Raw genomic sequence first — 13428 nt, 5'->3', positions numbered from 1 at the left:
AATAGGAAATGCAGCTGCTTATTAAAGTTGAGACATTAAGAGAAGATACCAGGCGACAGGTTTTAGATAAAAAGGATGTGTTTTTGTAACAGTTAGTCTATGCAAATCATAGCATTTGATGTTGTTCATGCCAAAAGTTTACGTAAGTTGAAAAAGGGGTCATGTCAAGTCTCTGAAATAAAAACCCTCAGATAGATAGCTATTAATGGCAAAGGTAGAAGTGTAGGGACTTCCTGTGTCAGAGGCTGCAGGTTGCTAGAAACTATCCTGGAGAAATGCTCCTGTAAGTTTCTTTGTCTGGAAACTTGCAGGGGAGGAAAAAGGAGTTATGCTCCTTTCTAGCATCCAGTATTTGACCACGACATATGGGAGGAGAAATACAGAGCTATCAATAAATACAGCCTTTAATCCTGTACCATAAAAGCTGAATTCAGTTATTATTTAGTTAAGTACACAGCTTGCTGGTAGTAACTTGGTATGACACTGGTCTCCCATCCCCTATTTGTGTAAACATAGTTATGTGACTTTAGCTGCACCAGTCTAGGTAGCAGGAATGTAATTGTACCATTTAAAGGTATAGTGACACATCTTATTTTCCCTTTTATTGTGGCTACGCTTAAATAAATAGACATGCATAAAAAATAGGTTTTACAAGTAACACGAGTCACAAAAGAAAGGATACCTTTAACTGACAATTACACCTAGTACAAAGCCTGTTGATTTCTAGATTAAAATTTTGTGTATAGGCACAAAAGATGTAGCTTTTCCAAACTTACTGGATCAGGTATAAGTAAATGAGTATTAAAAAAACCTATCAAGAAAATCTGTATGTGACTTGAGCTTGGAGAGCTAAGTGAAGGCGCAGCAGTGTGTTATCTTTTAAAGATCGTATCTCATGGATGGGCTGCTTTTCCAGGGATAAAGATTTTGGCAGCAGAAAATGAGGTACTGGGAACTAGCCTTATATTGTAATCCCTAGACCAGCGCTGTCCAGGCTTTTAATAGCCTGTGATCATAGCATAAGGCCAGTCTAGATGTCCCTGCTTTTCTTAAAGCTATATTAAGTTTATATGACTATTTCCACTTTTATATGCAATGAAAAACATTTTGAGACTCCTGCAGCAGAAATAGTAGGTTGTGAACACAGAGGACTCTGAACAGACTGCTTTGCTAGCTGCATCCAAATCTGTCCCAAAAAAGCAAAGTTATACCGAGGTAAAATAGGTCACTTCACAGGAGGAGTGTTGCACATTAGAACAGAAAGTGAAATGTAAAAGAAGCAAAACCAAAATAGTTATTCTGGTGACAGGGCTGCAGGTGACCTTGAGAAGTATTGGATTTACTACAAGTGAAGGTTCATGTTTAGCAAGGCCTCCCCTTGTTCGCCTTTGAATCTGTCTAATGAGGTAGAAAATTTTAGACTTTCTTCCTGCAGTGGTGAAGTTACTTTAACTGAGAAAGTGCTATTTTAAACCCTGTAGGCATGCCAGTCACAGCGGTGAAAAAGCATTTGCTGTGCTCTTTTTTCCTTAAGGACCCTTTACAGATAATGAAGAATCTAGACACCTACCTCAGTGCATACCAGAAAAAAGGAAAAATAGGCAAAAAACCCCCATAGCTGTACTCTTTTCAAAACCTTCTCACTTTGACTTTTTACATGCAGATTTGAATACCTCTTTAATTTCGATAACACTTTTGAGATTCACGATGACAGTGAGGTGCTGAAGAGAATGGGAATGTCCTTTGGGCTTGAGGCAGGCAAATGCTCAGCTGAGGACCTAAGAACTGCAAAATCCCTGGTGCCAAAAGCTTTAGAAGGCTACATCACAGGTAAGTTAGATGAGACTTTTAAATATCGTTCCTGATCAAATCCATAACATCAGTTAACTGAAGCAAATTTAATATTCACTTACATGGGTATGTAATGTTTGAAGTTATATGGGAGCTAGAAGGGTTGGTACATAAGTTGCTTTACAGTTAATTTTGGAAGGTTTATCATAGTTGTCCTGTAAACTTAATTCACACTGATTTAAGAATTCAAAAATTTTTGATTCACACAGCTTAAAACTCAACCCAATATTTTCTCAGGTTTCTGGAGGGACTTCATCTGTAAAGGAAATGTTACCCAATGAACTACTGTATACAGACCTTCATTTTTGAGGAAAGGGGGGACAAAGCAATTGCCCTGACTTCTCTGCTAACTAGGCTTTGGTCTTGTTTAAATTACAGTAGTATAAAACTGTGTCTTTCACACAGAGAAGTTGGAAACTTCAAATATTTGACTTCATTTATTTATTTTACACTTTCCTAAAGTTGATTCCCTTCTGTTTCGAACATTTAATCTTTATGTCGGGATCTTTTAAATGCACACTTTATATTAAAAATGCTGTTTTGTTTTGATAAGAAAAATAAGAGTTAAGTAGCCAGGAAGCTGAACACATGTTTTTGTATTCTTGATTTTGCTACGTGAGAGAATTAAGAATGAAACAGGTTCTTAAAATTTGTCATGGTAAAACTCTGCTGGATATAAAGTAGAATTCAGTTACATTCACTAAAATTAGTACATTTTGCATGGCTTTAACATTTCAAACTAAGATTTCATATTTTAATTTTGGTCACTTTTGAAATTACACACCAAGTCTTCATAAGGCTGCACTGGTGCCAAAAAGAGATGTTGAAAGTCATCTGGGTTTGTTCCTTGCAGGTTCATTCAACTATTATTTACCACATGATTTACCACCAATGTAAAAGAGGGGAAAGGAGCAGAACCCACATCTTTTAATAGTGTTGCAGTCTTCAAGTTCCTTAATTGCTCTCATGTATTGAAGAGCAAACTAAAATTTCTATTTCATTTTAAACCTGCATTAATTTATTTTCAGAGAATAGGGTTTCTTTACATTTGCAAAAAAACCTGTGTCATTACACTATTTACTGAGTAAAACCCGCTTTTAAAGATTAAGCAATGAAACTACATGTCTTAACTAGTGATTAGTAGTCCATTTTAGTTTCTTTTGAAAAAAGATCAGTCACACCAACGTACTGCTGTTGGGGTTTTTTATTGAAAGCATTAAAGGCAAAACAACTGTGATGTTCCTGTGCAAGTGAGAAACAAATAGTATTCTGTTTTAAAGAAACCAAACAGAAAAAAACAGATTCTAAGATCGCATATTCTTAAAGAATGTTGTGATTTCCCTAGTAGCAGACCAGGAGCCAGAAACCTATCCAGATTTTTAATCATAAGAAATGTACTGATTTTATTTTTTACTCAGAATGCATTGAAGCAGGTAATGTACTCTTCAGACATGGGTTACATTCAGCTGTTTCAGCCTCTGGAAAAAATTAGTCCAGAAGTGTTGTTACTACGGTACGTACATTTAGTTTAAAGGTTTCTTCTATCTGTTCCTTGCTACTTAATTACACAACACAAATCTACAGTGAAGAGTATGAATTGCATAGTAGAGCTTTCTAATGGCAGTAACTGACAAATAAGTGGAACAGATTTAAATGTTTTGCACAATACATGAAAGGCCATCGTTTGCCCGATTACATACTTTTGGTTAAGTACAACTTCCCATTTTAACCTTGGCAGTCTTTAGATATTGTTTATTACACTGCCAGTGTAGTGAAGTGGAAGGCTTATCACTGGTTTTTAGAATTCATCATTACTCCATAGCTCTCATGATCACACCTTTAAGTACATTGGCTTCAGTCACTACTATACAAGAAAAGCAAATCAAGGTCTCATTTATTCAGTTTATTACAACCAAGATTAAAAAGTTCTTCCACACTAGTTGACTCCATGAACTCAACTGCTGTAGAAACCAGTCCTGTTCTAATACGTCTAAGAAGGTAAGTCATTTCCCATACGATGTTAGTTTGACCTTAGCCTGGTCATCTTTTTTTTTCAGATAATTTCTAACTTCCATGCACTAACAATAGTTTGTATTGTAATGCTTGCTAATAGGGCTGGAGAAACAGTTGGAAGAATCCAAGTCTTAACCAGTTCAATGAAAGAAATTCAAAATTAACAAAGAAAACTTGGACCATCTCAGCTTTAAAAAAAAAAAAAAAAAAAGAAAAAAGTAACTTATAGTTGCATTAAACATGCCAAATAATTTGCTTGGAACTGCTGAACTGATGTATGCATCAAAACCTTATTAGTGTGGGTTTTTTTGCAGGAGGATCACGTGTTTTAGCCATTCTTTGAGTGCCCTAATTTGATAAAAGTAGTGTCTTATAGGTTTTCTATAGGGTTTATGATGTTTTAGCAAAAAGTGTTGAGTATTTTTAATACGTATTTCAAATACTACATTGGTACGATCCTCAGGTGTCTGACTAGCACTGAAATCAGCAGAACCTAAGGCATATTAACACCATAAAGTATTATGTATATCTTAAATGATGTTTGTAACACATTTTTCTGTTGCTTGTCGTTATTTGATGCAAACTTCTAAAACTGACACGATTTGACCTTACTTTTTCTTGTTTCCAAAAAGGGAGCAAGAGTAGGAGATACAGCAGCTTAACCATAACTTACAGTAAAAGTTAACATTAAAGTATTGCTTTAGCTAAGTCGGAATCCAGAAAAAGTGATGGACATACAACAGACTGCACTACAAGCACAGTATTTGCCAGCTTCATACATATGGAAGGGGCAATGTTTTTTTCTAACAAACATGACACTTGCACCAGCTTAAGGTGGCATCCCAGGGTCACAATCCTAAATACACACTGCTGCCCATTTCTTCATTTTGACACAGTTAATTTTCCTCTGCCCTCTTCATGACCTGGTTCAGGGTACTAAACCAGAGGCTTTTTATCTGGCAGAGGAGTTTCTGACAATTTAGCATGTAGAAATATCTAGCTACAGGCTCAAACCAGAACAGTTCAAGTGTAACGGAGGGAGTGAGATTGCTAGATGAACAGAAACATGCCACTGCTGGAGACGAGCATCAGCTCTTGTAGAACCATATCCAGAGTAACATCCTGTGCCTTTTAAGCCATGCATATACTACAAGGCAGTTAATGCAAAACCAAGTCCTGCCTTTGTCAGTTGAGTCCTCACTCCTAAAAATGAGACTACAAATAAAAAAAGCAGGAAACAAAAATTCTGCCACTAATGGTTGTGGTAACAACATCCCACTTATATGTATCCCACTAAGGCAGTGGGCAGGGAAGGTGGTGCAGTTTAGGATCTCTAGTTTACAACACTTTATTCTTCCCTGCATGAAGAAGTGCTCTGCGATCTACCTGCGTAATAAGCCTTGGCTGCAAAATGGGCTGGAGTTTGAACTGAAGAGATAAGAGTAGCTACTGAATGAATGAGCTTGTTCAACTGTCAACAATAATCCTATGCAGCACTTTTACTTTTGCATTAACTGCTAAAGGCTATTGAGGGTATTCCTTTAGAGACTTCTCATGTAAAGTACAAATTTCTACCAAGTATATCTCCTGCAAGATATGCCTAGTTCATAATCAGGATGACACTCTTATATTGAACTGTACCATATTGGAAGTTTTTTCCAAGCTGCTTTCCCTGGTTCCTAAATGTAGCTGTTAGTAATTTATCAACTCTGCTAGAAATAGTAAGTCTTCTCATTGTAGGCAGACTTAGATTTTTGACAGTCTTTTCCAAACAGGAAATGGCTTCTTAAACTCCCCATCTTTCACACACTTCCTCTTTTCCCTGGCTTCTCAGAGCCCACAGGAAAATAGAATTTAGAAATACAAGGCAATGAAAGTACAAGGCAGGAATGTGCATCTATGAACCTTCTTTCTGCCCTGCGTGTAAAATCCATATTTACCCTCACCTTGCTCTTCAAAAAGAAAAGCTAACTAGCTATTATCCCAAAATGTTAATAAAATGAAGATTACTAGTAGTGACTTGTTATTCCTCTGGAATATTAAGCATGTACACACAGGTACACCCCTTCAAAAGACCAGGAAACAACACTGTGATCCATCTCTAATCCACTTCATTCATCTAAATACAATGCAGTCATTCCAAATGGTTCAGCCTCCTCCTGCAAAGACAGGAGGAGACTGTCAGAACATGTTCTCTGTAAAAACGAACCTGCATTTAGAGTAATCTTAATTAAAGCCATCGAGCTATGTCCATATTCCACTCTTCAGATCTGTTCCATCCTCACAGATTGCCCTAAAGCTGCAACTTACTGTCTTCTGTCATGTTCCAAAGACTCTGCTGGCAGGAACATCAACCTTGCTAGCCCTGCTTTGTAACATGTCATTTAAATACCTTGCTGCTAACAAGTCTCCACAGCATAAAACAAGGCAGTCTGTAGATCCCAATGGATGATGAGCCAATTTATGTGGCTGTGACAACCTGCTTAAAACAGTCCCTGTGCTAGGCAGTACGCTGTCAAATCTCAAGGAGCCAAAGCTTAACAAGAACACAGAAGGACAAATGAGAAAGTGTATGTAACAAACACATTTAGTTATTCCTCTTATATGCTTCTAGATAAAATATGAATAGCGCAATCCCATTTTACTGCCATCATGCTGTACAGAACAGAGGTTTCATTAGGCATAGAAAATAATAGTAAGGTCTGCCAACTCCTGGTTTTATGCATCCAGCTGGAACCACACACAAGCACTATGAAAAAGAACTAGACGGTCCTGATGATAACTTGATTTTAACTTTGTGTTGAGATGGAATTTGGGTAGGTCAATAGAAACACCTAAGAAACAAAAACACACCCTACACCCCCCCCACACCAGATATTATCCCTTAAGTGTAATTGGGTCAATGGACTTGTTTTGTTGATTCTCTTGGCAGAAATGTGCATAACTGGAAACAACTGACAGGCATTACTTGTTAGGGGATCTGAAAACAAGTACTATGAGGGTTTAAGTAACCCATTCATGTCCCTCAGAGGGCTTTTAAGAAATTGTCTTAAGGAATTCAGCATTATTGCAAGACCATTTTAATCCTCAAATTTCCTGTCCCTAGGGAGACATACTTACACATCACACGTGCAGTGTACGACAGGCGCTCTCTCATACATACTCTTGGCGCAAGACCTTTTGCTGTGGTCTGCTCATGTCCGCAGCTGATTGCTGCCTCTATTCGTTGTCAAAATGGGTTAGGGGGCTGTGTTACAGCCAGCTATGAGACCACCAAAACGAAACTGCCTTTGGCTATCAGAACACACACAACTGAAATACATACTGCCTTGGTGGCTTCACTGCAGTATCTCCAGTCCTGACAAGTACACTTCCATTCGTACCTTCACCAAGCACAACAGCAAAGGCACTTACTTAGAGCTGTTGGGGCAGTTGATAGGATCAGTCTGTAACAGGAGGTTTCCATGAAGGACTCCAAAACTCGTATTTCAGGTACCTGTGATTGATTGCATAGGCCTACTAGGCAGGGTCATCTGCAGTGTGAATTCTCTTCAGAGGGAAAAGCGTCACAGAAATAACCACAGTTCTGAGTGAGGGAGTGCAAGCCTTGAGTGCATCCACAAACACTGGGGGGGGTGTGGGGTGGGATGTGTGGGAGGGAGTGTATATATATAAATAAAAATACATAAAACTTAATCTTGAGTAAACAGGACACATCTACAGTATAAAATCAACTCAAGCTACTGGTACCTTCACTTCTAAACTAAGGAATCCCAACTGCAAAGAGAATGCAAAGTTTAAGATTGTAAAAGGAAGAAAAAATTTAAGTAACTCTCATAAATACAATTATCCTTTCTTCTAGATATGTCTGCAGGATTTTCATGGATAAACCAAGGGTTACTTTCAAGTTCAGCACAAGCAGTTTCACATTTAGAGGTAGCAGGAGGTACTTCTGATGCTAAATCAAGGTAAATAAAATAAATTTTTATTCAAGGATAGCAATATATGCTTGTAGTACTATCAGTAACCTCACTACGTCATACCATTTACATGCAGGAAATAAGATGATATTTTCTATTATGGTTGATTTTTGATTGTGGAAAGGCTCCTATTCTGTCATCTTGGTAATTGTATTTGAAAGGTCAATTCAACATGCTTTGAATTTTGAGCATACTAGTTATTTTGTATCCATGTTTCAAAAGAATACAAACACTTCCAAGCCCTAGTAATAAGGACAGAGTTTTCCTGATTAACCTTAAATTCCTGTCTGGGCATGGACTACAAATATGTAATTACATGTGGAAAAAAGGCCTGATAATACTTCTGAAGAATACAAGAGCATGTTTGGTGTCTAAATGCACTACTGCTTAAACTCTCTTGAAAGAGGTTTAGTCCACACAGTCTAATTATAATTTTAAATTAAAAAACAACAACAACAAAAAACCCAATCCAAAAAACACCCCAACAACCATACTTTGCTTGGAGGTTACCTGTAAATTAGAAAATGGAAAGAGGGATTATTCTGGGACAGGTTCTTCATAGCATTTAATAGCTTAATTTCATATTGGAAACATTTCTGTGTATTGACAAAATTGTGATGGATTTATTCTTTTCTAAGCTTTCTTTGGCTTGAGCATTCTGCTAGTTGGTTATGGGAAAAAAGCCATCCAGTAATCTTTTTTATGTGACTTGGCAGTATTTTAGCAGTTTTCATAACTATTAGCTGTGTAAAATGTAAAGCTTTCGGATTTTTTCTTGTTAGTAGCATTTCTTTAAGTAAGGAAAAGCAGAGGCCAAAAAGAAAGCTTAAAACTTCACGAGAAATGCTCTAAACTTCGACATTTCTGTTGTTTTGATAGTGAGAATCCAGGGTTGTGTTTGGATGCTGAAGTGGCCTTAGCAACTGGGCAGTTTCTTGCCCCTAGCAGTCAACAGTCCAGCAGTGCAACATCACGCCACTCTGAATCACGGGGAGAAACTCCATGCTCATTCAATGATGAAGATGAAGAGGATGAAGATGAGGATTCTTCCTCCCCAGAATAAGGATAGTAGAACACAGAATATACAAAATGCTGCTCATAAATATTCTTAACGGGAGTTCCTGCTTGGATTTTACTTCAAAGTTTCTTGCCTTGGTTTGCACTGTGTTCAGTGAAGCAAAATGGAAGCTTCAAACAAATTCATCCACAGCTGAAATTGAAAACTTTTTATAACTGAACACGGAGTGACACACAGACACAGAGAAATTTGTTTTTTATCAACTATAACCAAGGAAAAGAACAAAGTCCCTGGAGATTCGGCGAAGTAAACATCGAGTTCATGTTTTCCGTTTTGGGACATTCTGTCTCAAGTCTGTCTTCCCCTTATCTTTACCAGATGGAGAAGAAAACAGAGTCAGTCAACAAACACCAATTTGTGCATTGTCTTTTGGCTGTGCTACCTTTAGAAAAAGGGGGAAGAGAGAGCATGCGCAAATGCGCTAAAATAGCTATTTAAAACTATCTTATATGAAAATTGTTCTAGGGCAAAGGGGCTGTTAGAATGTTTGCTTTTTTCTGTTCAACTTGCTGTATAGAAGATTCTTAAAGTAATATAAATTGCAAGTGATTAAATGAATCTTGAAATAGTTTAAATCCATTTTAGATACTCTAAAATTTAACAATAGTATGTCTGTTTTGAAAGGTTCGTACGTTCATTTATACTGCAGACCTAATTTATTACAAATAAGTGATTATTCTTAGCCATTATTAAACCGTCAGGATAAAAACAGCAGTATTCTCTGCACCAGCTTTTTTCAAGGAAAAAAAGTTTAAAAATTGTATTTCTAGATTATAGTGTATCCAGTGTATCCTTTACTGTTCTAACTTTATAACCCCTTTGATTTTATAGCATGTGTTGGTTTATTTTTTTTTTTAAAAAAGGCCTTTACGTTAAGGAGCTCAGGCAGCATGTTTTCAAGGCAGTATATTCAAATTCAAGCTGGGGAGGTCACGTAACTTCTAAAGTCACAGGTTGAGGTTGTTAGGAAGTAAAAATAAAATTTCAACAATACATCATTTCATGTTTTGCATTCCAGTCATCTTGGATTATGATAGACTTAAAATGAACTTCTGTTGTACTCGCCTTGATACGCCTTAGAAAAATAGTAGTATCAAACCACTTTTTAAAATAATTTGTGGCTAAAATTACACAACATGAATCCCATCTGAACCATTAATACACGTTCTATAGTTAACATCACATCCAATCATAAAGACCTTTTAAAAAAAAAAAAACTTTGAATAACAGAGCAAAATACACTGTAGATATACTCTTCCCATGGCGTCCTAACATTCAGTATTTTAGCTAGTCTCGAAGTTAACTTTTTAATTAGGTAAATCCAGTTTAAAATAGTGTTACTTCTTTTTAGTTTTTATACTGTATGTAAATAGTTGACCTGTTTCTAAGTACCCAAGTATTAGCTGTCAGCTCAACAACGTTGGCTCTGTTGCTTAGTTACGAGATCAGGCAGCTTGTCATACTGTCACTTGCTTGAGCAATGGCAGCAAACTGTATCCCTTGACTGCTCTAGCACAGTGTGCAGTATGTCCACACCATCTTTTACAGACAAACCCGCACTCAATCCAACAAGATCCAAAAGCACCAAGCCTGAGCTAGTGAGATAAACTGAGGCTCCAGCTAAAAAGCTACCTGGCTGTTGTACAAGAGTTGGCACACGACTAGCTATGTACAGGACAGGTAAAACTGCGAGGAGCATACAAGCACACTGGCATGTTTGCATTAAAAATTTAGAAACTTTTCACAGATAGTTGGAACTTCTACATTTGCGGTACAGTTAGGGCGGCACCATTATTTAGGTATACCTCTTGACTGAGCAAGTAGAGCTATCTGGCTTACACAAGTGAGTTGCAAATGCACAAATTAAAAGAATTCTTACATGCCTACCATGTTATTCACCCTCTGAGCAAGACTGTTAAGGCTGTCCTGTGCTGATCATGGCTCACAGGCAACAGCAGACTGAGGGATTTAGACCACCTCACTTCAACCAAATCTGCAACGCTACCTCTATATGAAGAAAAGCTTTACAAATGCAAAATAATAATTCTTGCTGAGAGAGTCAATGCACTTGACTGAAGCAGCTCACTTTTGAAATAAGATGAGGAGAAGGTTACAAGATACTCCATGCATATTACTATAGAATTGTCAGCTTCATGAATGACATTTAATTTAAACAGGTAATTGCCTTTATTCTTAAAAACCCATTGTTTTTTCAAAAACCTGTCATGTCAGTCAGCTTTCATTGGAGAGGGGAGATCAAAGATACCTGATATATGCAGGACCCTAAAGAACTCTTAAAGAAGGGAACATTTAAGTTATTATTCCACCCGCCCCAATAAATCAGGGGCACATTTAACTTCACACTTTCTTCACATTTCCCACTCAAGATCTCTGTAAAAAGAAAAACCAGCAAAACACTAAACAATTGCTAAAGAGGAGCACTTTGAACTGTAAGAACCTGGCAAAAAAAGGCTTCCTGCCCAGAAATGGAATGTATTTTATTAGCAGTCAGTGTGCTTTCTGCTTTACAGGAGTAAGATCTTAAATTATATCCTCCTTCCATTGATGTCCATGTCCTTCAAAGCAGCAGACTGCATAACTACTTGCTTTCTGGCAATCTTCAAGCTATCAACTTAAAAAAAAAAAAAAAAATCTAGGAGCACATAACATTTATTTAGACAGTTGAACCAAGACTTTAAAAGTTATTTTTCCTGAACTAGTTGAATACAAAGGACAAAACAAGTTATAACATTTAGAAGAGACTTAAAAGGAAATTCCTTCCTTGGGATTCTTCGTGCCAAGTCCCAGTTGAGGATGAAGTTCAACTAAAGCACTGCAGTCTTGTGGTTACACTAAAGTCTGGGAACCAGGAAAATTTTGGGCCTTATCCAGCCATAGTCAGTCATGTATGATCTCAGGCAAGCCTTTCAATCATTCTTGTTGATCTTAGCTGACATATTAAAAAAAAAAAGAACCAACACAAAAAAACCCAAAACAAAACAAGTAAATGCAGGACCTCACAAAATGCAGCTGTTGCATCTGAATGGAGCTTTGAGCAATTACAAGTGACAAGAAGATTGAGGGTATTAAGCAACCACAGAGCTCCCACTAAGCTGATGGAAGTAGTTGTGCTCAGTTGCTTTAACATGCAGGCCTTCCCTCTGAAGGCTAGCAGCAGATACTTTCCAGAATAAAATTGTCATTAGCAAGATTGGTTTTCCCATTTTCTGTTCAGTTACCATCATCCTCTCTTGTCTCACGCAATACCCATGACATTCATTGGTATGAAACAAGTAGCAACTGGTACTTGATGGTATCTCTTATGAGACAAAGTTAACATTTAAATCTTCATGCGTGACATGTTTCTGTCTTGGGACACTATTTCTTCGTTACACATTCAGAAGGCACTTGGCTGCAAGCAATATAGTGCTATGTGTAAACGCTTTAATATATATTGCAGTAAACAGCTTTATTTCTGGATTTATTTTATGGTGCTTGAAAAACCTGAATTTGACTTAGAAAGTCAGCACCACAAACTAGATGAAAAAATAGGAATGGGAGACAGCATTTTTGTATTATGTGGAAATCTGACCTAATGTATGTGGATTTTGGTTTTTAAAATTAAGGTGTACAAGTCTTCTCATTTCAACACTGGAATTAACGGCAACAATCCATCTAATCTAAGAAAGTATGTATATTTAAGTAAAGACTAAAGCAAATGATACCAGTTTAACTGAAGGTATGATTTTTAACTAACTTCATTAAACCTAGTACAAGCCACACTGCAGATAATTCCATTTTGGTTAAGGGTTTTGCTTAGGTTTTTTTTCAACTATAGCTTGCAAATACTCCTAGTCCTTTTGAGCTGCTGGAAATTGCTGAGTACACCGAATACCCACAGAAGGACTTGTGCTGATTAACTAAGTCAGCCTGAAGTAACATTATGTAAAAAGGCCTAATAAAAAAAATAAGTTAGAATTTGGTAAAGATAAACAAAACTCTCCAGTTCATACATAAAATGATCCTTGAATTTAGAATTCCACAGTTAAGGTTTTAAATGTCAAGTGCTCTTTCTTCTGACCATATTCACCATTTTAATTCAAGAACACAACTGAAACTTAATCACATTTGAACACTGGGCAATACTCATTTTTATAATTAACTGGCTCTTTTCAGCTGAAAATAATGCAGGCAGTTTATCGAAGACTTTCCTTTTAGTGAGTTAAAGAGGTTTGGGTTTTGGATTAATATAAAAACAAAGCCAGTAAGCACAGGGTATAGTACATAGTAAACAAACCAAAACAAGTTACCTTCTCACTGACCCACCTAATTTGTATCTTTTCATTACAAGAGTCTCTAAGGAACATAAGTATTTTAAATAACTAGATATAATGAAGCTGGGAAAAGACTGTACGAGCTTTTTAAATTTTTTATTTAAAAAATTCTAGTAATAGTCATACTTTGAGGTGACATCCTTCTGCTTACTACAAGCTTAATTAATTTTAA

The 13428-nt window shown here is 36.8% G+C and overlaps 1 protein-coding gene across 8 annotated transcripts in view; it reads left to right on the top strand.

Annotated features, from left to right (window-relative positions):
- TFDP2 (transcription factor Dp-2) overlaps window positions 1–12893 on the top strand; it is a 60369-nt gene extending 47476 nt beyond the window's left edge. For all 8 annotated transcript variants that reach the window (XM_049802063.1, XM_049802062.1, XM_049802065.1 and 5 more), the window contains 3 exons: window positions 1664–1830; window positions 7727–7832; window positions 8724–12893. In XM_049802063.1, coding sequence (XP_049658020.1) covers window positions 1664–1830; window positions 7727–7832; window positions 8724–8907 — 457 coding nt within the window. In that variant the 3' untranslated portion in view covers window positions 8908–12893. The remainder of the gene's footprint in view (window positions 1–1663; window positions 1831–7726; window positions 7833–8723) is intronic.
- The last annotated feature ends 535 nt before the right edge of the window (window positions 12894–13428 follow it).

The sequence above is a fragment of the Accipiter gentilis genome, chromosome 6, assembly GCF_929443795.1.
Source record: "Accipiter gentilis chromosome 6, bAccGen1.1, whole genome shotgun sequence".
Taxonomy (NCBI): Eukaryota; Metazoa; Chordata; class Aves; order Accipitriformes; family Accipitridae; genus Astur; species Astur gentilis.
The sequence above is the reverse complement of the archived record's forward strand: the minus strand, read 5'-3'. Positions and strand labels throughout refer to the sequence as shown.